Below are 26,064 nucleotides of genomic sequence, written 5' to 3' on the forward strand. Positions count from 1 at the left end.
GCGCAGAGCACAATGACAGTCATGAGGACAATTCAAACACGAAGCAACAACCGAGAGATCAGAGCCAGTCAAGAGTTCAAGTCAACGCAGTTCTTTAATGCCAGAGAGGTATATAGATGACGTTTTTGTCCAGTAACAACGAGCAAGAGACTAGATCATTTCCGGGGTTGGTTCTAGGTCGAAAATATATTATAATTGCGAGCTCTACCCGGAAAGAAGCCACAGCGGTGTTCGGGTGCTGCACACATACATTTCAGATGTCAGGCTATGTCATGTAAACTCAGAGTAACAGCGGATTTAAACTTCCATTTTACCCTGGTGAGACGCGTTTTACTCTTCCACTTCGGACGCACTGGCGCACACTGACCAGTTAAAACGGGTAAGTTTTCGCGGAATTTATGTCTGCGTGTGTATGTGTGTGCGCGCTTGCGCGCGTCTTGTTGGGAAGGGGGGGTTGTGGTCGGCAGATAATTGAATCATGAAACTTTCATGTCATCTCAACCTGATGCTAAATCATGCTTTAATGGCTGACGAAGTTATCCATACGGGTCGACAACTAGTGAAATAACTGACAGACAGTTTATCTATGGAACAAAGCCCACTGAGCACCTGACGAAATAATGTATATATGATACAGGATGGGTTCCGTCTGTATATGATCCTATAGATAGATAGTATCAATATAGTATAAGTATCTATCTATCTATCTCCTCATTTGGTTTGGAGAATAACTGTGCATTTAAACAAAACGAAATATTTACAGGAATCAGGCCTATATAGAACAATCAGCATGGAACCACACACAAATCACCATGTATTGTAAAGATGGATAACGATTTTAAGTTTTCCATCTATGCCAACATGTAGCCTAATTTCAGACTTGGTTACTGCTGGTGGTGTAAAGTAACTAAGTAAAAAATACTTGGGGTATCTGTGCTTTACTGTTTATAATTTGGATAACTTTTACTTTTTCTCCACTATATTCCTAAAGAAAATATGTACATTTTACTCCCATACATTTTCCTTGACACCCAGAAGTACTACACTTACACTTCAAATGCTCAGACAGGACAGCAATATGGTCCAATTCACACACTTATCAATATAATGTATTGTCATCCCTACTGTCTCTGATCTGGCAGACATACTAAACACATACTGCTTTTGTCAATTGTGTTGGAGTGTGCCCTGGCTGTCTGAAAGTCAGGTTTACTTAATGTAAGAGGTTTGATGTACAGGATTAACTTTTTACTTTTACTCAAGTATGACAATTGGGTACTTTTTCCACCACTGTACTTAAGTACATTTAAAACCAGATACTTTTGGGGGACTTTTACTTGAGTCATTTTCTATTAAGGTATCTTTACTTTTATTCAAGTATAACAATTGAGAACTTTTCCCACCTGGTTACTGCTGCTATGCTTAATGCCAAAAATATATTATTTGTTTTATACCAAGCATTGGCTGTGTGTCTGCATGTGTGTGTTTTTCTTTCTTTATTTCCTAAAACAAAATGTTGTTCATATTGCCTGTTCCAGAGGGGAAGTTGTCTTTGTATGCTCATGTGACCAGGTAGGTGCAATAACTGCACAGATGATGTCATGATGATGTTATGTCCTCAGCATGTCAGTCTCTCTGACAGTTCGGTTAGGTTGTCCTCTGATGTTCATTCCCTTGTCACTCTCTCTCTGCCCCCCACCCCCCCACCCCTGCCGTTCTCTCTCTCTATCTGGCCAGATGAAATGTGCCTGTATGCAGATCTGTTCAGTAGTCTATAATTTCCAGCTGTGGTGAATCCTCTGGTTAGCAGCACAGCCTCGGGCCTTAGGCTTAGCTAGGCTGCCTCAATAACGTCACATGAAAAACTGCTGAGTGTGTGTGTGACATGCCCCCCCCCCAGTGATGTGGTAGCAGGCAGCAGTATGCCGTACGTGGACAGACAGAACCGTGTCTGTGGCTTTCTAGACATCGAGGAGAAAGAGGGCAGCAACCGCTTCCAGAGACGCTATTTTATACTGGACACACAGGGCAACACACTGCTGTGGTACATGGACAACCCCCAGGTACACACAAACACGCACATCATACTGCCTGTACAAACACACATGATCTCTGATGTGTCTGAGGCAGAGTGTGGTCAGATAGTGGTTGTGTTCCGCCACTAGCAGAGTAGAAACACACCTCCTATAGAGGAAGTGAGACTAGGTGTAGAAGGCTTCTGTGTCTTGAACTATCTCTGCCTGCAGAAGTCTTTGTTATATTGAGTGTTGTGTTACTGTGTCTTACATTGGTGTGTTGTATCACTGCCTGTAGAACCTGCCCAGTGGAGCGAACGCAGTCGGGAGTCTGCAGCTGACATATATCTCCAAGGTAACAACACCCTAAAACAGATGACTTATTAAGGGCAATGTTTTTGACTAATTCCAGACTCTCATCTTCTCTCTCTTGCCTTCTCCTCCTCTGTTTGGGGGTTAGGTGAGCGAGGCCACGGGGAAACAGAAGCCCAAGACTGAGTTCTGCTTTGGTGAGTCAACGTGTGTGTTAGTGTGTGTGTGTGTGTGTGTGTTCTCATGGCCCTGGTGAAACACGTACAGTAAAATGTGTTCCTATTTTTATCATACCTGTTCTGTCTTCTTTGCAGTGATCAATGCTATTATAGCCTCTGTATTTATGTTCTGTATTGCTATATAATATTATATATTTCTACATACAGTACCAGTCAAGAGTTTGGACACACCTACTCATTCAAGGGTTTTTCTTTATTTTTACTATTTTCTACATTGTAGAATAATATTGAAGACATCAAAACTATGAAATAACACATATAGAATCATGTAGTAACTAAAAACTAAAACAAATTGTTAAACAAATTCAAAATATATTTTATATTTGAGGTTCTTCAAAGTAGCCACCCTTTGCCTTGATGACAGCTTTGCACACTCTTGACATTCTCTCAACCAGCTTCATTAGGTAGTCACCTGCAATGCATTTCAATTAACAGGTGTGCCTTAAGTTAATTTGTCATTTCTTTCCTTCTTCATGCGTTTGAGCCAATCAGTTGTGTTGTGACAAGGTAGGGTTGGTATACAGAAGATAGCCCTATTTGGTAAAAAAGACCAAGTCCATATTAGGACAAGAACAGCTCAAATAAGCAAAGAGAAATGACAGTCCATCATTACTTTAAGACATGGTCAGTCAATCTGAAAGTTTCTTTAAGTGCAGTCGCAAAAACCATCAAGCGCGATGATGAATACGGCTCTCATGAGGACCGCCACAGGAAAGGAAGACCCAGAGTCACTTCTACTGCAGAGGATACGTTCATTAGAATTACCAGCCTCAGAAATTGCAGCCCAAATAAACTCTGGGAAAAAAACAAACGTCCCTTTTTCAGGACCCTGTCTTTAAAGAATGCGTAAAAATCCAAATAACTTCACAGATCTTCATTCTAAAGGGGTTAAACACAGTTTCCCATGCTTGTTCAATGGACCATAAACAATTAATGAACCTGCACCAGTGGAATGGTCATTAAGACACTAACAGCTTACAGACGGTAGACAAATAAGGTCACAGTTATGAAAACTTGGGACACTAAAGAGGCCTTTCTACTGACTCTGAAAAACACACAAAAAAAGATGCCCAGGGTCCCTGCTCATCTGCGTGAACGTGTCTTAGGCATGCTGCAAGGCGGCATGAGGACTGCAGATGTGGCCAGGGAAATAAATTGCAATGTCTGTAGTGTGAGACGCCTAAGACAGCACTACAGGGAGACAGGACGGACAGCTGATCGTCCTCGCAGTGGCAGACCACGTGTAACAACACCTGTACAGGATCGGTACATCCGAACATCACACCTGCGGGACAGGTACAGGATGGCAACAACAACTGCCCGAGTTACACCAGGATTGCACAATCCCTCCATCAGTGCTCAGACTGTCCGCAATAGGCTGAGAGAGCCTGGACTAAGGGCTTGTAGGCCTGTTGTAAAGGCTGGTCCTCACCAGACATCACCGACAACAACGTTGCCTATGGGCACAAACCCACCGTCGCTGGACCAGACAGGACTGGCAAAAAGTACTCTTCACTGAGGAGTCGCGGTTTTGTCTCACCAGGGGTGATGGTCGGATTTGCATTTATCGTCAAAGAAATGAGCGTTACACCGAGGCCTGTGCTCTGGAGCGGGATCGATTTGGAGGTGGAGGGTCTGGGGCGTTGTCACAGCATCATCGGACTGAGCTTGTTGTCATTGCTTGTTGTCAGGCAATCTCAACGCTGTGCGTTACAGGGAAGACATCCTCTTCCCTCATGTGGTACCCTTCCTGCAGGCTCATCCTGACATGACCCTCCAGCATGACAATGCCACCAGCCATTCTGCTCGTTCTGTGTGTGATTTCCTGCAAGACGGGAATGTCAGTGTTCTGCCATGGCCAGCGAGGAGCCCGGATCTTAATTCCATCTGCTGTGTCCTCAACAGGCTGTTGGCGACGTCGGAGCAGACGCTTCTACCTACCCCGGCCTGCTAACTTTAAAAGCTGTGTCTCCCGTGTGCTAACGTGGTAACGACTACACTGCGGCTTCCCTGCTACATCTATTGCTGTTCATTGGACCATATGACCACTTGGCTACATAGCTGATGTCTGCTGGACTGTTCATTTATCACGGTACTCCATTTTGTTTATTTAAAAAAAAATGTCGGCCTTAGCCCTGAACTCAGGCCCTATGTGTAGTTAACCGACCCTCTGCCCATTCATCACCATTTTACCTGTTGTTGTCTTACTTGGTTAGCTGTTGTCTTAGCTCTCCCAATCAACACCTGTGTGTTACGTCCATTGTTCAAAGGAGACCAAGGTGCAGCGTGGTAGGCGTATATTTTACTTTATTTTCAAATTACAACAAAACACGATACGAATGTAAAGCTCTAGCGCTAAACAGCAACTATACAAAGACATGATCCCACAAACTAGGGTGGAAACAGGCTGCCTAAGTATGATTCCCAATCAGAGACAACGACACAGCTGCCTCTGATTGGGAACCAGACCTGGCCAACAAAGAAATAGAACACATAGATTTTCTCACCCAAGTCACACCCTGACCTAACCAGATAGAATAAAAAAGGCCCTCTAAGGTCAGGGCGTGACACTGTGATTGCTTTATGCCTCGCTTTATGTCTCTCTCAAATGTCAATATTCCTTGTATACTGTTGTTTAGGATAGTTATCATTGTTTTAGTTTACCATGGAGCCCCTAGTCCCATTCTACATGCCTCAGATTCCTCCTTTGTCTCACCCCTCACACATGCGGTGACCTCACCCAGTATAACCAGCACGTCCAGAGATGCAACCTCTCTTATCATCACTCAGTGCCTGGGCTTACCACCACTGTACCCGCACCCCACCATACCCTGTCTGCACATTATGCCCTGAATATATTCTACCACGCCCAGAAATCTGCTCCTTTTATTCTCTGTCCCCAACGCACTAGACAACCAGTTTTGATAGCCTTTAGCCGTACCCTCGTCCTACTCCTCCTCTATTCCCAGGGTGATGTGGAGGTTAACCCAGGCCCTGCGTGTCCCCAGGCACTCTCATTTGTTAACTTCTGTAATCGAAAAAGCCTTGGTTTCATGCATGTCAACATCAGAAGCCTCCTCCCTAAGTTTGTTTTACTCACTGCTTTAGCACACTCCGCCAACCCTGATGTCCTTGCCGTGTCTGAATCCTGGCTTAGGCCACCATACCCAACTACAACATTTTCCGTAAAGATAGAACTGCCAAAGGGGGAGGAGTTGCAATCTACTGCAGAGATTGACAGAACTTTGCAGGCTTACTTTCCAGGTATATGCCCAAACAGTTCTAACTTCTCATTTAAAAAATGAATCTCTCCAGAAATAATTTGTTGGCGCCTGTTATAGAGACCCCTCAGCTCCCATCAGTGCCCTGGACACCATATGTGAATTGATTGCATCTATCTTCAGAGTTCGTTCTGTTAGGTGACCTAAACTGGGATATGCTTAACACCCTGGCCGTCCTACAATCTAAGCTAGATGCCCTCAATCTCACACAAATCATCAAGGAACCCACCAGGTACAACCCTAAATCCGTAAACATGGGCACCCTCATAGATATTATCCTGACCAACTTGCCCTCCAAATACACCTCTGTTGGGTCCACGGTCAAACGACCACCCCTCCCCTCATCACTGTCAAACGCTCCCTAAAAAACTTCTGCGAGCAGGCCTTTCTAATCGACCTGGCCCGGGCATCCTGTAAGGATATGGACCTCATCCCGTCAGTCAAGGATGCCTGGTCGTTCTTTAAAAGTAATTTCCTCACCATCTTAAATAAGCATGCCCCTTTCAAAAAATGTAGAACTAGGGGCGGCAGGGTAGCCTAGTGGTTAGAGCATTGGACTAGTAACCAGAAGGTTATTCAAATCCCAGAGCTGACAAGGTACAAATCTGTCGTTCTGACCCTGAACAGACAGTTAACCCACTGTTCCTAGGCCGTCATTGAAAATAATAATTTGTTCTTATGTTCTTAACTGACTTGCCTGCTTAAATAAAGTTAAAATAAAAAGAACAGATATAGCCCTTGGTTCACGCCAAACCTGACTGCCCTTGACCAGCACAAAAACATCCTGTGGCGGACTGCAATGGCATCGGATAGTCCCCGCGATATGCAACTGTGCAGGGAAGTCAGGAACCAATACATGCAGTCAGCCAGGAAAGCAAAGGCTAGCTTTTTCAAACACAAATTTGCATCCTGTCGCTCCAAAAACTCCAAAATGTTTTGGGACACTGTAAGGTCCATGGAGAACAAGAGCACCTCCTCCCAGCTGCCCACTCTGAGGCTCTGAGGCTAGGTAACACGGTCACCACCGATAAATCCATGATAATTGAAAATTTCTATAAGCTTGCCCGAGCTTCCCCAGCTTCTCCTTCACCCAAATCCAGATAGATGCAAAACCTGGACCCGTACAAATCAGCTGGGCTAGACAATCTGGACCCTCTCTTTCTAAAACTATCGGCCGCCGTTGTTGCAACCCCTGTTACCGGTCTCTCTTTCGTATCGTCCGAGATACCTCAAGATTGGAAAGCTGCCGCGGTCATCCCCCTCTTCAAAGAGGGTGACACTCTAGACACAAACTGCTACAGACCATCCATCCTGCCTAACCTCTCAAGTCTTCGAAAGCTAAGTTAAAAAACAGATCACTGACGATTTCGAATCCCACCGTACCTTCTCCGCTGTGCAATCCGGTTTCCGAGACGGTCACGGGTGCAGCTGAGCCACGCTCAAGGTACTAAACGATATCATAACCGCCATCGATAAAAGACAGTACTCTGCAGCCGTCTTCATCGACTCTGTCAATCACTGTATTCTTATCGGCAAACTCAATAGCCTTGATTTCTCAAACGACTGCCTCGCCTGGTTCACCAACTACTTTGCAGACAGATCTCAGTGTGTCAAATCGGAGGGCCTGTTGTCCGGACCTCTGGCAGTCTCTAATGGGCGTGCCACAGGGTTCAATTCTCGGGCCGACTCTTTTCTCTGTACATTGTACATATCAATGATGTCGCTCTTGCTGCGGATGATTCCCTGATCCACCTCTACGCAGACGACACCATTCTGTATACATCTGGCCCTTCTTTGGACACTGTGTTAACTAACCTCCAAACGAGCTTCAATGCCATACAACACTCCTTCCGTGGTCTCCAACTGCTCTTAAACGCTAGTAAAACCAAATGCATGCTTTTCAACTGTTCGCTGCCCACACCCGCCTGCCTGACTAGCATCACTACCCTGGACTGTTCTGACCTAGAATATGTGGACAACTACAAATACCTAGGTGTCTGGCTAGACTGTAAACTCTTCTTCCAGACTCATATTAAACATCTCCAATCCAAAATCAAATCTATAATCAGCTTTCTATTTCGCAACAAAGCCTCCTTCACTCACGCTGCCAAACTTACCCTATTAAAACTGACTATCCTACCGATCCTCGACTTCGGCAATATCCTCTACAAAATAGCTTCCAATACTCTACTCAGCAAACTGGATGCAGTCTATTACAGTACCATCTGTTTTGTTACCAAAGCCCCTTATACCACCCACCACTGCGACCTGTATGCCTTAGTCAGTTGTCCTTCGCTACATATTCGTCGCCAGACGCACTGCTCTAGGTAATCTATGCTAGGTAAAGCTCCGCCTTATCTCAGCTCACTGGTCATGATAACAACATCCACCCGTAGCACGCGCTCCAGCAGGTATAACTCACTGGTCATCCCCAAAGCCAACACTGCTTTTGGCCGCCTTTCCTTCCGGTTCTCTGCTGCCAGTGACTGGAACGATTTGCAAAAATCACTGAAGCTGGAGACTTACATTTCCCACACTAACTTTAAACGTCAGCTATCTGAGCAGCTAACCGATTGCAGCAGCTGTACATAGTCCATCTGTAAATAGCCCACCCAATCTACCTACCTCATCCCCATATTGTTTTTATTTACTTTTCTGCTCTTTTGCACACCAGTATCTCTACTTGCACATCATCATCTGCTCGTTTATCACTCCAGTGTTATTCTGCTAAATTGTAATTACTTCGCTACTATGGCCTATTTATTGCCTACCTCCTCACTCCGTTTGCACACACTGTATTTAAAAGATTTTTCCTATTGTGTTATTGACTTGTTAATTCCATGTGTAACTCTGTGTTGTTTGTGTTGCACTGCTTTGCTTTATCTTGGCCAGGTCGCAGTTGTAAATGAGATCTTGTTCTCAACTAGCTTACCTGGTTAAATAAAGGTGAACAACAAAAAAAAACATCTCAATCCCATTGAGCACTTCTGGGACCTGTTGGATCAGAGGGTGAGGGCTAGGGCCATTCCTCCCAGAAATGTATGGGAACTTTCAGGTGCCTTGGTGGAAGAGTGGGGTAACATCTAACAGCAAGAACTGGCAAATCTGGTGCAGTCCATGAGGAGGAGATGCACTGCAGTACTTAATGCAGCTGGTTGCCATACCAGATACTGACTATTACTTTTGATTTGGATTTTTCTTCCCTTTGTTCAGGGACACATTAATCAATTTCTGTTAGTCACATGTCTGTGGAACTTGTTCAGTTTATGTCTGTTGTTGAATCTTGTTAAGTTTGCTGAAAATAAACACAGTTGACAGTGAGAGGATGTTTATTTTTTTGTTGAGTTTAAATGCTTCAAAAAAACATGAGCTGGCGCACACCCAGAATAAAAGTTTGTGTGGAGGTGCTGACTAACGGCGAATAAGCTATCAAAATAAAGAAAGTCGCTATGTCACAGAGTTCAAGTAACATCAACTGTTCAGAGGAGACTGTGTGAGTCAGGTCTTCATGGTCGAATTGTTGCAAAGAACTACTAAAGGACGCCAATAAGCAGAAGAGACTTGCTTGGGCCTAGAAAGATGACTGAGTCCAAATTTTAGATGGTGGTTCCAACCGCCGTGTCTTTGTGAAATGCAGAGTAGGTGAACGGATTATCTCTGCATGTGTGGTTCCCACCGTGAAGCATGGAGGAGGAGGTGTGGGGGTGCTTTGCTGGTGACACTGTCAGTGATTTATTTTGAATTCAAGTTACACTTAACCAGCATGGGTATAGCATTTTTCAGCAATACGCCATCCCATCTAGTTAGTGGAACCCTCATTTGTTTTTCAACAGGACAATGATCCAACACTCCTCCAGGCTGTGTAAGGGCTATTTGACCAAGAAAGAGAGTGATGAGTGCTGCCTCAGGTGACCTGGCCTCCACAATCACCCAACCTGAGTTGGACCGCAGCTTCACCTGGAATGCAGAGTGGAGGAAAAGCAGCCAACAAGTGCTCATCATATGTGAGAACTCCTTCAAGGCTATTGAAAAAGCATTCCAGATTAAGCTGGTTGAGAGAATGCCAAGTGTGCAAAGCTGTCATCAAGGCAAAGGGTGGCTACATTGAATTATCTCAAATATATGTTGATTTGTTTAACACTTTTTGGTTAATGTGTGTGTGTGTGTTTTCATAGTTTTGATGTCTTTACTATTATTCTACAATGTAGAAAATAGTAAAAATAAAGAGAAACCCTTGACTGAGTAGGTGTGGTACTGTATATTACTATGTCTGCAGTGATCAATGCAGTATCTCGGCGGTATTTCCTCCAAGCCAACGATGCTGCTGACCTCAGAGACTGGGTCATTGCTCTCAACAAAGCCACCAAGATCACTGTGAGTACCCCAACTCATGTAGCTTCAAATCAACTTTTACATTCAGCCATCTAATCAATACACGTATAACGTTCCATCAAACTGAGAATTAGCGATATTAAATTGCTACAAACAGCACTGCATATGTTGCAGATGAGCGTGATGCAAGACAATGCACTCCCCAGAGCCGCTGGAAAACATGTGGCGAGACAGCATCTGCCCCAGTACTTTTCAATCGCACACCACTTTCAAAGCAGCAGCACCAACCGGGCCAGTAACTTCTCAAATTTTTGCCTGCTCTGTTGCCGTCTACCATTGACAAACCATTGAAGACTACACACAGAAAAGTTGTGCTGTTTTTATTTGAGCAATATCATAGGCCGTTCATTCCAGCACCACTACACTCTCGCGAGTCACCACTTCTTGAGCAGTACAGAAGTTGATGGCTACGTTCACATTGCAGATGCGAGCTGGCCTGAGCAAAAATAAGCGCCCATCAATCTACTCACTGAGTTATTTATTTTTAGGGAAAGTGATTTACAAAAGTAAACTTTCACTAGTGAACATATATGCTGGCTACTGTTGATAGTCTGTATAAAGAAAGATACAAAAAGACACTTAGCATTAGTCTAGGCTTGTCTACTGTTGCCAGTCAATGTCTCTTTTGGAACGTTTGTCTTAAAGGGGCAGCATCCTATTTTGAGATGTGAAAGGCCCCAGAAAAGACATGTAACACATTTTGCCAAACCACTTTAGAACCAATGGTGTTACCTTTGGCACTCAGAGTATCACAGGGCGTCTGCACGGATGCGCTTCAATAGCTACAAGCTGATTGCTGCAAATCAGAAAGACCAGAGAAGTTTAGGTTTGCGTTTCACTACTTTTGGTTATTGTGGCAATGGGCCTAACATTGCTGTTTACTTCGTGCATACAGTTGTACTGTAATATATTGGCATCCATGCACTTTACAGTGAAGTGGTATGGAGCGGAATGTTCCATTTTCTCTTCTCAAAACTGGCTGAATTGTTATTTTTACCTTGTGCGCACCTGCAACTGTTGCTGTGTATTAGATATTACTGCACTGTTGGAGCTACTGTAGGAACCCAAGTATTTCGCTACACCCGCAATAACATCTGCTAAATATGTGTCTGCGACCAATAAAATTGGATTTGATTTGACCCGCAACTTCTCACAGGTGAGAGAAATTACACTAAATGAGAATCACCTGCCTCCAACCGAATTCTTCTGAATTCGTAATGGTTTAGTCTAGGCCATTATTATTTTTGGGGGTACTGTACAGTTGTATATCAAACAAAAAAATATATGAACCCCAAAAGTTATTTCAGTTTCAACTTATTTTAGAAGAAATAGTGATTTAATATATATTTTTTTTGATGTGCACAGTTACACTAATTATATATTAGTGTAACTGTGTCTGACTCTACCTTTTTGATATTGCATTTATAACTTGACTCTAACACTACACGTAATATGTTCATGTTTGATTTTGGTAAACCTGTAGGCTAAGTGCAGCTGAAACTACAATCACCTGAGTCACACTGACAAGAAGTGATGTTACACAGAGCCATAGATACATGTAACTGCAAACATAATGGAAGCACTTGAGTAAATGAGGGATACAAACTATTTTGAAAGCAGGTGCTTTCACACAGGTGTGGTTCCTGACTTAATTAAGCAATTAACATCCCATCATGCTTAGGGTCATGCATAAAAATAATAGGCAAGCTATGCCCCCATAGGATGACATTGTCCCCATCCACAAGGCATGAGTGGTCACTTAATAGTTTGAGCATGAAAATCATGTAAACCATATGCCATGGCCATCTCAGTCACCAGATCTAAACCCAATAGAACACTTATGAGAGATTATGGAACGGCGCCTGAGACCGTGTTTTCCACCACCATCAAAACAATCACCAAATTATAGAATATTTTCGTGAAAGAATGGTGTCGCATCCCTCCAGTAGAGTTCCAGACACTTGCATAGATTTTACATTCTGTAATGGCTGTTGGAAGGACAGGACCAAGGTGCAGCGTGGTATGTGTCCATATTTATTTAATGAACACTGAAATCACAAAAATAACAAAGCGAACGACCGAAACATTTCTGGATGGTGCAGACACACAACAGAAAACACAACATAGAATGCCCACCCCAACTCACGCCCTGACCAAACTTAAACAGAGACATAAAAAAGGAACTAAGGTGACACACGTGACACATTCAATCTGTTCTGGCTTTTGGTTGCCCAAAGCCCTATTAAGAATCAAATCAAATCAAATGTATTTATATAGCCCTTCGTACATCAGCTGATATCTCAAAGTGCTGTACAGAAACCCAGCCTAAAACCCCAAACAGCAAGCAATGCAGGTGTAGAAGCACGGTGTATTAAGACGCTGTATATTGGTGTTTCCTTTATTTTGGTAGTTACCTGTATATAGCACTCAAGAGGAAGAAGTCTGTGGTCTCACATTCAACTGTTTGGCCAGGGTGTACACACACACACACACACACTAAAATATGAGGAAATGGTGAAACAGGACAGTGGGAGTTGTTTTGAGGTTTCACATAGCAGATTCATATCAAATCAAATGTTATTTGTCACATGCGTCGAACACAACAGACCTTAGTGTGAAATTCTTACTTTACAAGCCCTTAACCAACAATTCAGAGTAAGAAAATATTTGCTAAATAAACTAAAGTTAAAAAAGTAACGCAATAAAATAATAAGGCTATATACAGGGAGTACTGAGCCAATGTACAGGGTTATATTTACATTTAGGTAAGAACAGTGTGTGTGCTAACTTATATCCAGCCTGTGGGGGGCTTTCCACACACACTGTTTTAACAGACTGCTGATGTTTGTGCTGTGGAGCTGCACTATAGAGCACACACACATGCAATCTTCTCGACCACACATTTTTCTTGGGGGGGGTCAGAGAGTTTAATGCTGAGTCATGGAGGTCATAAGGCCTGTAACTCCTCCCCTCCACACCACTACAGAAGGCTGAGAACAGCAGTTAGTGATTACATCCCAATAATCTCTTTTCTCTCTCTCTTTTTCTCCTTTCTCCTCCTTTTTCTCACTTCACACAAATGTTAAAGCTTTGGATTGGTATAGGCATGGCCTAGAGGGAGTTTCCATATACCAGTCATTTTGTTTTCAATCCATGAAAGGAGGTGAACAAGTGCACACTTCAGGAGAAAGGAGAAATTATTGGGACCTGTGACCCAATAGTCAACACTGTATTTGGCTCTGTGAGGCTAGAGTGGTGCCGCTCTGTTTCTTCTGTATTGTCACCTGCCCTCACACAGGAAACACAGATGCTCTCTCTATTCCACTTCCTCTTTGGCTCCCCCTGAAGAAACCCTGTAGGCCTACATGTGCGCCATGTTTATATCAAATGTCTTGTTTATCACTCCAGAAACATGTTATATTATAGTTTCATGGTTTATCAATAAGTGAAAGTTAATGAAAATGTATTGTTGGATAAATGCTAGCTATGGGTTTGACTTGATGCTCAAACTGTTGTTTTCTGTAGGTCCCGAAAGCTAGACCTCTCCAGCCAAGGACAGAGGTTTCTATGGTAACCGGTGAGGCAGGGGGTAAGAGGCAGGCCTATAAGACTGAGATCATCGGGGGAGTGGTGGTGCACACCCCCATGTACCAGGTACTATGTTCTAGTCCAAACGCACCATTGCCATGGTGACCGTGTTGGTGATTGTGATGATGGTGGTGATGACAATGGAGGGGGAGGATGATGATGATGTACAGTGATGGTGATAATAATGATGATTGTGTGCGTGTTGCAGAATGAGGGGGAGGAGATGGAGGTAGGGGACAGGAAGGTCAATGCTGTAGGCAGTAGACCAGGCGTGCTGAGGTGTGGCTACTGTGTCAAACAGGGTAACATGGTGAGTACAAACACACACTAGCAACGGTCATCAAAATTGTTAAAAGGTTTAAATAAATGCAACAGTTGGACAATGGAGGAAGATACTCCAAACCTTTTGGAATTTTTATAATCCATCAGATATTGACCGAATTATAGCACAAAACATTTTACTGCCACGGACAAATAATGAAGTTCAGCGATTTTGGTGGGAATTCTGGTATTCAATTTAATGTAAAATTTAACTTTTATTCACTCATATACATTTTATAATGGTATTAGGTATTTGCAAAAATATTTTGTGCTGCATTTGCATAAATACACTCTGTGTATTTTAATAGATTAACATAAACGGGTGGCATAGGGCTGTAACCACAACTTGCTCTGTGTAGGCCAACCTGCTCGACAATCATCTCATTCCAAAATCATGGGCATTAATATGGAGTTGGTCCCCCCTTTGCTGCTAAAATAGACTCCACTCTTCTGGGAAGACTTTCCACTAGATGTTGGAGCTAGAGGTCGACCGATTAATCGGAATGGCCGATTAATTAGGGCCGATTTCATGTTTTCATAACAATCGGAAATTGGTATTTTTGTACACCGATTTGGCCGATTTTGATTTATTATTTATTTTTTACACCATTATTTAACTAGGCAAGGGGCTGAATGACAGATTTTTAGCTCGGGGATTCAATCTTGCAACCTTACTGTTAACTATTCCAACGCTCTAACCACCTGCCTCACGAGGAGCCTGCCTGTTACGCGAATGCAGTAAGCCAAGGTAAGTTGCTAGCTAGCATTAAATGTATCTTATAAAAAACAATCAATCAATCATAATCACTAGTTAACTACACATGGTTGATGATATTACTAGTTTATCTAGCGTGTCCTGCGTTGCATATACAGTGGGACAAAAAAGTATTTAGTCAGCCACCAATTGTACAAGTTGTCCTACTTAAAAAGATGAGAGGCCTGTAATTTTCATCATCGGTAAACTTCAACTATGACAGACAAAATGAGAAAAAAAATCCAGAAAATTACATTGTAGGATTTTTAATGATTTATTTGCAAATTATGGATATAACATATAATGATATAACATCATTCTTTGGGGATGCTTTTCTGCAAAGGGGACAGGACGACTGCACCGTATTGAGGGGAGGATGGATGGGGCCATGTATCGCGAGATCTTGGCCAACAACCTCCTTCCCTCAGTAAGAGCATTGAAGATGGGTCGTGGCTGGGTCTTCCAGCATGACAACGACCCGAAACACACAGCCAGAGGAACTAAGGAGTGGCTCCGTAAGAAGCATCTCAAGGTCCTGGAGTGGCCTCGTCAGTCTCCAGACCTGAACCCAATAGAAAATCTTTGAAGGGAGCTGAAAGTCCGTATTGCCCAGCGATAGCCCCGAAACCTGAAGGAGCTGGATAAGGTCTGTATGGAAGAGTAGGCCAAAATCCCTGCTGCAGTTTATACAAACCTGGTCAAGAACTACAGGAAACGTATGATCTCTGTAATTGCAAACAAAGGTTTCTGTACCAAATATTAAGTTCTGCTTTTCTGATGTGTCAAATACTTATGTCATGCAATAAAATGCAAATTAATTACTTAAAAATTATATAATGTGATTTTCTGGATTTTTGTTTTAGATTCCGTCTCTCACAGTTGAAGTGTACCTATGATATAAAATTACAGACCTCTACATGCTTTGTAAGTAGGAAACACTGCAGATTTTGCAGGTTATCAAATACTTGTTCTCCCCACTGTATATAAGCAGCATGTGAGTTTCAAGTTTGGGAAAGTTAATTTTCACCATAAAAATGCACCTTTATAATAAAAGCATTATATGCATAATTGCATTTGCGGTCACTTTTGGTAATGGTGTTTTCCGCTAATGGAACATTTGTAGCCTACTGCCATGTACGCATTGCTGCGCTTCTAATGTGGAGAAATAGTCTAATAGTTTATCAACATTTCAAGCTAAAAGTTCTGATATTGTGTCAGCCACATTGCATAAAAAAGTATTTTTGATGCTAGTGGTATTCATTTGGGATCTATCGCATCCCACAACTGTTCCAGACTATGTTTGGAATATTTATTTCTCAAACAGAATAGGTCGACTTTGGTGCTATGGGGGATAGTAGATTGACATAGGCTAGTGCTTTTGCTGTTCGTTAGGCCTACTTATCTTGTTGGCTGACGAAAAGTAAATGTGGACAGTCCATCCAATATCTTCAATATTCACCTCGGGATTGGATAAGGACACACACAGTTGCGTCCCTGATGTGTCTGTCTTTACTTGTAGCCTGTGAGAAAGACCCTGTGACAGAGAGGCTTCGGATTGGTCAGCACACTCAGGGAGAAGGGCACAACGCAGCACTCCGGGTCGCAAAAGGCATGGATTTTTTTTAAGATGCATTACGGCCACAAAGGGGAAGCCGGCGCGACGTTCGAGGCATTATCAAATACTTTTCAAATTGTAAATGAGAGACTGTTGGAGTGTGTACAATCTGCCAAAAAACAAAGAGCTCATGACTTACAAGCTTTTTTCAAATCATCATTAGTCTCATCATGCAGCCTTACAATGTATTCAGAACATATAGCCCAACATTTGTAGAACAACTAAAGTTAGATTAATAACTCTACATGAAACATATAGGAGTACCTATTTCTTAACCGCTCAACCTAGAATAGCCGCATGTGCACACTCCCTCAAATCGTTTGGAGAAAATATTTATATTTTATTCAGCTTTGTTCAATTGTATTCTTCATACTAAAATAATGCCACGGAATTATAAACAAATCTTGTCTGCTAAATGAACTAGTGTAGCACACAGCCATTTGGCATAGCCACATAAGGACCACTCAGAGTATGCTATTATTTTCTTCTGAAATAGAATACATTTTCTCCATATCATGCTTCTTTAGACCTGTCTAAAATAATGGATTTATTGCGAAGGTGTAGGCTATATTACATGGTTTTATTAGACTTTTTAAAATGGCTTGTAGGCTTTGTGTGGAAGCCAGGAGATGCTAAATGTGTTTATGTTAATTAACGGTCAATTACAGAGAGACCAACCAGTTATTTGCTTGACAATCACCGGCTGACGAAATGTCATGACCACCACATCCCTACACATACACATTTGAACTAATCAGTTGTATGTTTCAGAGGAAAAGCTGGAAAAGGCGTTTCTTCATGCTGGACAACAATTCTGTCAGTTACTACAAGTGTGAGACGGTGAGGTCATATCCTGTCTCTCCTCTCTCCTCTGTGAGTGGCTCTGGGTAGTAACTGTTGCTGTTTAAACCACAGTGGGTTGTAATTACAGATGTCCTCAAATGGCTTTGGGGAGTAAATTCATACCAAGACAATACATTGTCGGAAAAACATGTGTCCTCCATGTTTAAGTCTTTGTTTCTGCTTTGGTGTGGTGTATGTTTCAGTGTCCTGTGTGACAGATGTGTTTCTGTCAGTGGAACAGAGTAAAGTTTGGTGTTTCTCTGATGCATGATGGCGTGTGTGTGTAACCTGTATTTTATATGTATTTCAGCATAAGGAGCCGCTAAGAGCGGTTCTTCTGAGAGACATTCAGAAGGTCCATGAATGTCTGGTCAAATCTGGGTGAGAGATTAAATAGATATGTGTGACTATCTAATCTAATACACGCACACACAAGCTTGCTGTCTTACCTAGTCATCTCTCTGTCAGGGACCTGCTGATGAGGGATAACCTGTTTGAGATTATCACCAGCTCTAGGGTTTTCTACATCCAGGTAAGTGTGTACTTGTTTTCCTACCTTATCAGGACCCCAATGTCCTAACAATTCACCCAAATGGCCGTACAAAGTAGGAAAACTTTAAGAACTTTAAGATTAAGGTTTAGGGTTAAAGTTTTAAAAAAGAAAAGTGTTGTTTTACAGGGTCAGCCATAGTAGTACTGCACTCCTGGAGCAAATTAGGGTTAGGTGCTTTGCTCAAGGGCACATTGACAGATTTTTCACCTGGTCAACTCGGGTTTTTGAACCAGCAACCTTTTGGTTACTGGTCCAACGCTCTAACTGCTAGGCTTACCTGCCTGGGGTTAAAGAAAATATGATTTTTAATGGTCAAACAAGTCCTGAAATTTCTCAAATAAAGGTGTGTGTGTGTGTGTGCGTCAGATGGTTTTCCCTCTGTGTTTGATGCTCTGTTGCTCATGTGTGGCCTTAGTTCTGTTTTTGGACGAACGGAATGTTTGTACAAACACTAACCATAAAACAACATCTCTTGTCCCCCCATGGGAGAGCAGCTGACTAGGGGCAGGGGCCTTAGATCAGAGAGAGGTAACTGTGTGTGTGCTTACTTTGTTGTATAAGCATAATGTGTCAGCGTGTGCTGGTTTTGTTGCAGACAGACACGCCAGAGGACATGCAGGGCTGGATCAGAGACATTGAGGGGAAGATACAGGACTTCAGAGGCCCGGGCAAGGTAAAGGTGGATTTAAATTCCACTTACAGTTCCGACCAGTACTATTAGTGGTCCTGATGGCGCGCCCATACAAGTGTCATTGCACAACAGGGAGATGAGGAATTCTGATTCAGTGGGGGAATCACAAAATGGTGTCTCTCTTTTTTTCTTTCCCTCTCAGAGCTCTGCATTCACACGTGCCTCCTCCTCTCTGTATTGCCATGGTAACTCCTCCCACCAACCCTCTGTTGTCCGTGGTCGTCAGGGAGATGACAAGAACAAGAGACCCCCTTTAGTGAAGTCATGTTCCGTGGCCCCGGGGTGGCAGCCCTGGACCTCCGTACCCCAAAGAGAGGCTCCCGCACTGGGCATACTAGATAAGGACGGTCCCTTTAGCTCTCTGCTGCCCAGCCTCTCCTCTCTCTCTCTTTCCACCTCCTCATCTTTATCCTCCCTCCCCACTCCCACCCCACAGGGGGTCTCAGCTCCAGCCAGTGGTGTGGGGGTCCCAGTCTGCCCAGGCCCCATAGCCCCAGGCCCCTCCAGCAGCCGGAGGAGACACCGCTCTCAGCCTCAGCCCACCACAGACCGCAGCTTCCCTTTTAGCCTGGACCATGATGGCATCCGCACCACCGACGTCTAGAACCAACCACGTCTAGACCAACAGAACTCTGGATCCAACAATATGTGGAACCACCAACATCTAGAACCAATATCTAGAGCAACAATGACACTTGATTGAGTGCCTTTCCCTTTGAAAGACTAAACCTTCCCTCCCCCATCCACTCTCCTTTGAGAGTTCCATAGGCCTGCTGCTTTGGCTGCGGCTGCTGTGGGCTGTTTGCTAAAGTAGCCCCCCCATCCAACTCTCTCTCTCTGGAGGCCTGTGGCCCCCTGTTGGTGGGGGAGGGTAGTGATGCAAATTGGGGTTCCTGGATGTGTTCTCTCAGTGAGGGGTGTGTTTGTAGTGGCTGTGGGCTTCTGGTATAAAGGGTTATTCGGAGAGACTGGGAGGGGTTATCAGTGTTGGAGTGTCTGGTAGACTGCGAAGGGTTAAGTTATGTGTTGTACGATTTCCTCTTAAAACCTGAATGTAGTTCTCCCATGTACTGAGATGAAGGAAGGTTTGTATTGTGTTGGAGCCTGGTCTGTCTACCAAATACCCTCTAATAGTATTAGTCAGCTGGTCTTTTACCTGTATTAACCAAATCTAAAGTATGTCCCAATTGGCACCCTAATTCACTATATCATGCAGTACTTTTTTACCAGAGCCTTATGGGCCCTAGTCAAAGGTAGTACACTATATAATGAATGTGGTGCCACTGCCAATTGGGACGCAACCCAAGAGTCCCATTCAATCCATCACCTGGTCATAGAATAGTGACGGTGTTCGTGTCTGTGGCTCTGCTTGTCTCTAGACAATGTTGTTCCCTTGTTAGACCTAATCAAATTGCATTAAATCGGTACATCAGCAGCGCATTTTATGGTATTTCTGCACACTTTTCCGCTAGCCTCGTTCTCTTGATCGAATGCAAAGGATTTACTACTCCAGAGGGAGTGGAAATATTTTGGGTGTCTCAGATTGTTCTAGCAATTCTCACATTGTAACTTCATTAGGAGGAATGATGTTTGACATGCTTTTACATTTGTATCACAAACAATTCTTTTGATAAAAGTGGCCATTTTTAGACCTATACATTATGACTGGGATGATACCAGTATCGCGAGGAAACAAAGCACGAAGCAGATTTAACTTCTTTAGGAAAACAGCCCTAATGTTGGAAACAAACATCAGGTTGTCACCCAGAGTCACATTTATTCATTTTCCAAACTGAAGCACACTATTTTACATACAGCAGGTTTTTAAAGGACCGAAGAGTTTGGTCTACTTTGTTTTGCCATCGACAGATTAGCACAATACTGCCCTATGATCTGTGAACCGTACATGATACAAACAACATCTGGGTGCCATTATACTCCTTATAGTCTTCTCTAACATATGGAGTATGTCTAGATTCTGAAATACTCATTTTCACATTCAAATCTCAAAACTACCCTTTGATTTAGCTTTCTTTCTTTTTTTACATATAGTTTGTGACACACTTCAAACAAGTTAAAATGTCCAGATTGGGCTCTCTAGTACTTTTCATTATATGACCCATTTTATACATAGAAATTGACATTATAGATCATTAATCAATCACAGCCCTACTGTAGGATGCATATTCAGCAAGTCACCAGCAGAGGAAGTTCCGTTTGAATCGATTTTCCCATAAAATGTTATCAGAGAGGCCACAATGGAATTTTGATTTATTTGCAGAGCAGCTGTTCCCAAACTAGGGGGCGCACCAACATTTTGTGGGGGTGTACCTTGATTAAAGGGCTCATTCTTATTGTTTTTTTCTTCTTTACAATTCACAATTGTTTAAACCAATCTAAAACAACTCATAAATCCGCAATGCTTTAGGCTAGAAACCAGCGGTAAAATGCCAGAGGACAATGCGACTCTGCACATGAGCTGAGACATCCTAAAGTCGAGGAGTCAAAGAAATTGGACTTCGCTTGGGAGGTAATCTAATACAATGTTTGACTCTGAGTATACCAAACATTAGGAACACCTTCCTAATATTGATTATTGATACAGCCTTAATTCGTCAGGGCATGGACTCTACATGTTGTCGAAAGCGTTCCACAGGAATGCTGGCCCATGTAGACTCCAATACTTCCCACAGTTGTGTCAAGTAGGCTGGATGTCCTTGGTGGACCATTCTTAATACACACAGGAAACTGTTGAGCATGAAAAACCCAGCAGCGTTGCAGTTCTTGATAAATCTGGTGTGCCCGGCACCTACAGTACTACCATACCCTGTGGAAAGGCACTTAAATATTTTGTCTTGCCCATTCACCTTCTGAATGACAGGCATACACAATCCATGTCTCAATTGTCTAAAGGCTTCAAAATCCTTCTTTTAACCTGTCTTCTAACCTTGACTCTGATTGAAGTGGATTTAATAAGTGACATCAATAAAGGATCATAGCTTTCACCTGGATTCACCTGGTCAGTCTGTCATGGAAAGAGCAGGTGTTCTTAATGTTTTGTATACTCTGTGTATAATTACTTTTGAGGGTTTATATAAATTATCATAAAGCATTTGGTAGTGGAATAACATTTAGGATAAATCAGGTCTAGACTTTATTTTCCTTTTCATTTATTATTATCATTAAATAGCCTACGTAAAATATGTCATGAGTCTTGCTAAACTAGAAGAATTGAAGGAAATTAACTTTGAAACAACACATTTTTCCTGGAGGGGGGGGGGGGCATTTCTCAAATATGAAAAAGGGGTCCCTGGGGGAAAAAGGTTGGGAACCCCTGTTGTAAAGTATATTGTTCCAAACAATGTGTTTAAAATGAACTAAATCTAAGAGTCGTTATGGGATATTCATATTTTATGTTAAATGAATGTGAACCTTTTATTTCAGAATCTAGACATACTCCATATGTGAGAGAACACTATAAGGAGTATAATGACACCCAGATGTTGTCTGAATCATGAACGGTTCACAGATCATAGGGTCTTACAGGAGGCATGTGACTTGTAAAAGTATTCACCCCTCTTCACATGTTTCCTATTTTGTTATCTTACAACCTGGAATTTAAAAAAAGAAATTGGGGGGGGTGTTATCATTTGATTTACACGACATGCCTACCACTTTGAAAATGCAAAATATTTTGGGGGAAACAAACAAGGAATAAAGACAAAAAAACAGAACATGAGCGTATAACTGTTCACCGCCCCAAAGTCAATACTTTGTAGAGCCACCTTTTGTTGCAATTACAGTTGCAAGTGTCTTGGGGTTTGTCTCTATAAGCTTGGCACATCTAGCCACTGGGATGTTTTCCCATTCTTCAAGGCAAAACTGCTCCAGCTCCCTCAAGTTGGATGGGTTCCGCTGGTGTACAGCAATCTTTAAGTCATACCACAGATTGTCAATTGGATTGAGGTCTGGGTTTTGACTAGGCCATTCCAAGACCTTTAAATGTTTCTCCTTAAACCACTCGAGTGTTGCTTTAGCAGTATGCTTAGGGTCATTGTCCTGCTGGAAGGTTAACCTCTGACCCAGTCTCAAATCTCTGGTAGACTGAAACAGGTTTCCCTCAAGAATTTCCCTGTATTTAGCTCCATCCATCATTCCCTCAATTCTGAACAATTTCCCTGTCCCTGACGATGAAAAAAATGGTGTGGTGGTGGTGTTCTCGGGGTGATGAGAGGTGTTGGGTTTGCGCCAGACATAGCATTTTCCTTGATGGCCAAAATGGCCAATTTTAGTCTCATCTGACCAGTGTACCTTCTTCCATATGTTTGGGGAGTCTCCACATGCCTTTTGGTGAACACCAATCATGTTTGCTTATTTTTTTCTTTAATCAATGGCTTTTTTCTGGCCACTCTTCCGTAAAGACCAGCTCTGTGGAGTGTATGGCTTAAAGTGGTCCTTATGGACAGATACTCCAATCTCCGCTGTGGAGCTTTGCAGCTCCTTCAGGGTTATCTTTGGTCTCTTTGTTAACTCTCTGATTAATGCCCTCCTTGCCTGGTCTGTGAGTTATGGTGGGCGGCCCTCTCTTGGCAGGTTTGGTTTGGTGTCATAGTCTTTAAAAAATGTTATGAGTTTAATGGTGCTCTGTGGGATGATCAAAGTTTATTTCTTTATAACTCAACCCTGATCTGTACTCCTCCGCAACTTTGTCCCTGACCTGTTTGGAGAGCTCCTTTGTCTTGGTGCTGCTTGCTTGGTGGTGCTGCTTGCTTGGTGGTGCTGCTTGCTTAGTGGTGTTTCAGACTCTGGGGCCTTTCAGAACAGCTCTCTATATATACTGAGATCATGTGACACTTAGATTACACACAGGTGGACTTTATTAAACTAATTATGTGACTTCTGATGGTAATTGGATGCACCAGATCTTATTTAGGGGCTTCATAGCAAAGGGGGTGAATAGATACATACGCACCACTTTTCCAATTTTTTTTTTTTTGCCATTTACTTCACCAATTTGGACTATTTTGTGTTTGTCCATTAAATGAAATCCAAATAAAAATATATTTAAATTACAGGTTGTAATGCAACAAAATAGGAAAAATACCAAGGGGTGTTACTTTTGCAAGGCTCTGTATAAGTCTTAAAAGGGCCAAAAATGACCACTTTCATCATGATTTTCTCAAAAATAGTTTGTGATACAAATGTAAAACCCATTTCAAACATCCTTCTTTCCAATGATATTACTATGTGAGAAATGCCAGAACAACCTGAGATATCAAAAATATTTTCAGCTGGCGTGGAATCGCCGATGGTTTTGTGTTATGTCTTGTGTTTTGCCTGCCTGCACCTCACCAACCTGTTCCAGGTGTGCTTTTCTCCTTCTCTTCAAAACCAAACATGTCATGTTTATGATTCTATGTATAGACTCCTGTTATTAATCACAAATGTGTGTGTGTGTGTTCTCAACATGGTTGACTGGCTGGCCAAACATTTTAGAAACAAGATGATGTATTTGTCTATTTTTTTACTTTACACCAAGTACAAACATAGACCTAATGGTTGTTTTTAAAGGTAAGCATATTTTCAACATTAAGTACTGTCATTCCAGAAAAGAGAATGGTTAAATGTTAATGTGTGATTCATGTATTTTTCTCTTCTGGTTAGTGTTTTCTGATTCATTCCTGTTGTTTTGCATATGTATTTTACCTGGTTACCTGGTGTCCACTCACATTCCTGATGAAATGGTGTTGTTTTTTGACTTGTAAGCAAGCACATTAAATAACAAGGGAAGCTTTTTAGTTCTGTTGTAAAGGTATCTGATTTGAAACCCATCTCATATTGGTCCGGTACTTTGATGTGAAGTGAGTGTATGACCCACATAGTCCTGCTGTAGTAGTAACTGTTTGTCATCCTGTGATCTGGTAGTGTCACTGTAGTGCTAGATACAAGCAACACAAAGAACTGAACAGACAGTCTCAGAAAGAGACAAACAGACAAACAGACCGACCTACTCTTTGTCTCTCTCCTATTGTATCTCCTCTTCTCTCTCTTATTCCTCTCTCCTCTCTCTCCTGGAGGTGAGATGAAGTGACATCAGAACCGCCACCCTGGCCGGCCCAGCCAGAGGCTGTGTTAAGTGAAGTGTTTAACACATCCAGCGCTGAAACCTGTGACCCAACACTAACACAGGCCACCCCACCTGGGGCCAGGCCTCCTGAGCTCTGTACCATGGTGAAAGGTGTGAGCCACAGTAAAGGCCACAGTAAAGGTTCTCCGAGCATCACAAATGTCAGCTGTGTTGACGTGAGTTTTCAGCCTTTAAAGACTGACATCCCTGAGGTGATAAGGTATCCAACTGGAAGAAGCTTTTTAAAGGCAGCACTCAAACAGGACTGACTAAGGAGGAAGGAGGAAGAGGAATGTTGAAAATAAGTTAGGGTGAGGAGGTTATAATGATGTCTAGGTGAGGAGGTGACAAAGTCTTTAGGAGGTGATGACGTCTAGGAGAGGAGGTGAGGAGGTGATTTATAGGTGAGGAGGTAATGATGTCTAGGTGAGGAGATGATGAGGTGATTTCTAGGTGCGGAGGTGATGATGTCTAGGTGAGGAGGGGATTTCTAGAGCAGGTGATGTCTAGGTGAGGAGGAGTGGTGGTGATGTGGAGAGGAGGTGATGTCTAGGTCAGGAGGTGAGGATGTCTAGGTGAGGAGGAGTGGAGAGGTGATGATGTCTAGGTGGGGAGGTGATGATGTCTAGGTGAGGAGGTGAAAAGTTCAACTTGAGATAACCCTGTTCTGATGCCACACTTTCTCTCTCGCGCGCTCTCTCTCCCTCACGTGTGTGTGAATGGCAACCAGTGCGTAAAGAAGGTCACCTGTGTTTATTAACACCAGAGTGAGGCCTGTGTTTATTAACACCAGAGTGATGCTTGTGGGTGACGGGTTCCTCTCAGGGTATATGCACCCAGGCACAGATGCTGGTCCCCCAAATGTTAATGTTCCCACATGGACACCTCTGTGCTCCCTCTGCCCCTCTCACCCTAACCCCACACCCTCTCTGTCCCCTGTGCACTCAAAATCTGCACCCGCGACTTCATTGGTCAAATGCCAGCGGATAGAATAATGGGCACGTTTCTGCAGAGAAACACTGCCGTCTGTGTGTTAGGAACACTGCCGTCTGTGTGTTAGGAACACTGCCGTCTGTGTGCTAGGAACACTGCCGTCTGTGTGCTAGGAACACTGCCGCCTGTGTGTTAGGAACACTGCCGTCTGTGTGTTAGGAACACTGCCGTCTGTGTGTTAGGAACACTGCCGTCTGTGTGTTAGGAACACTGCCGTCTGTGTGTTAGGAACACTGCCGTCTGTGTGTTAGGAACACTGCCGTCTGTGTGTTAGGAACACTGCCGTCTGTGTATAGGCACGTGTTAAGAAGAGTTTTGGAGTGTGTGACATGACAGGTTA

The 26,064-nt window shown here is 43.0% G+C and overlaps 1 protein-coding gene across 2 annotated transcripts; it reads left to right on the forward strand.

The window, feature by feature from the left end:
• On the forward strand, positions 1-21,609 carry LOC112262815 (pleckstrin homology domain-containing family A member 2). 2 transcript variants are annotated; one of them, XM_024438591.2, is made up of 12 exons: positions 1-379; positions 1,901-2,063; positions 2,314-2,370; positions 2,476-2,524; positions 10,124-10,221; positions 13,765-13,893; positions 14,036-14,137; positions 17,289-17,390; positions 17,671-17,741; positions 17,829-17,892; positions 18,509-18,586; positions 18,747-21,609. In XM_024438591.2, the coding sequence occupies exons 2-12, from the start codon at positions 1,923-1,925 to the stop codon at positions 19,206-19,208; spliced, it is 1,353 nt and encodes a 450-aa protein (XP_024294359.1). In that variant the 5' UTR covers positions 1-379; positions 1,901-1,922; the 3' UTR covers positions 19,209-21,609. The 2 variants fall into 2 exon arrangements, with proteins under 2 accessions (XP_024294359.1, XP_024294360.1); XM_024438592.2 differs by having other exon boundaries at positions 3-379; positions 17,289-17,357.
• The last annotated feature ends 4,455 nt before the right edge of the window (positions 21,610-26,064 follow it).

The sequence above is a fragment of the Oncorhynchus tshawytscha genome, linkage group LG12 (assembly GCF_018296145.1).
Source record: "Oncorhynchus tshawytscha isolate Ot180627B linkage group LG12, Otsh_v2.0, whole genome shotgun sequence".
Classification (NCBI taxonomy): domain Eukaryota; kingdom Metazoa; phylum Chordata; class Actinopteri; order Salmoniformes; family Salmonidae; genus Oncorhynchus; species Oncorhynchus tshawytscha.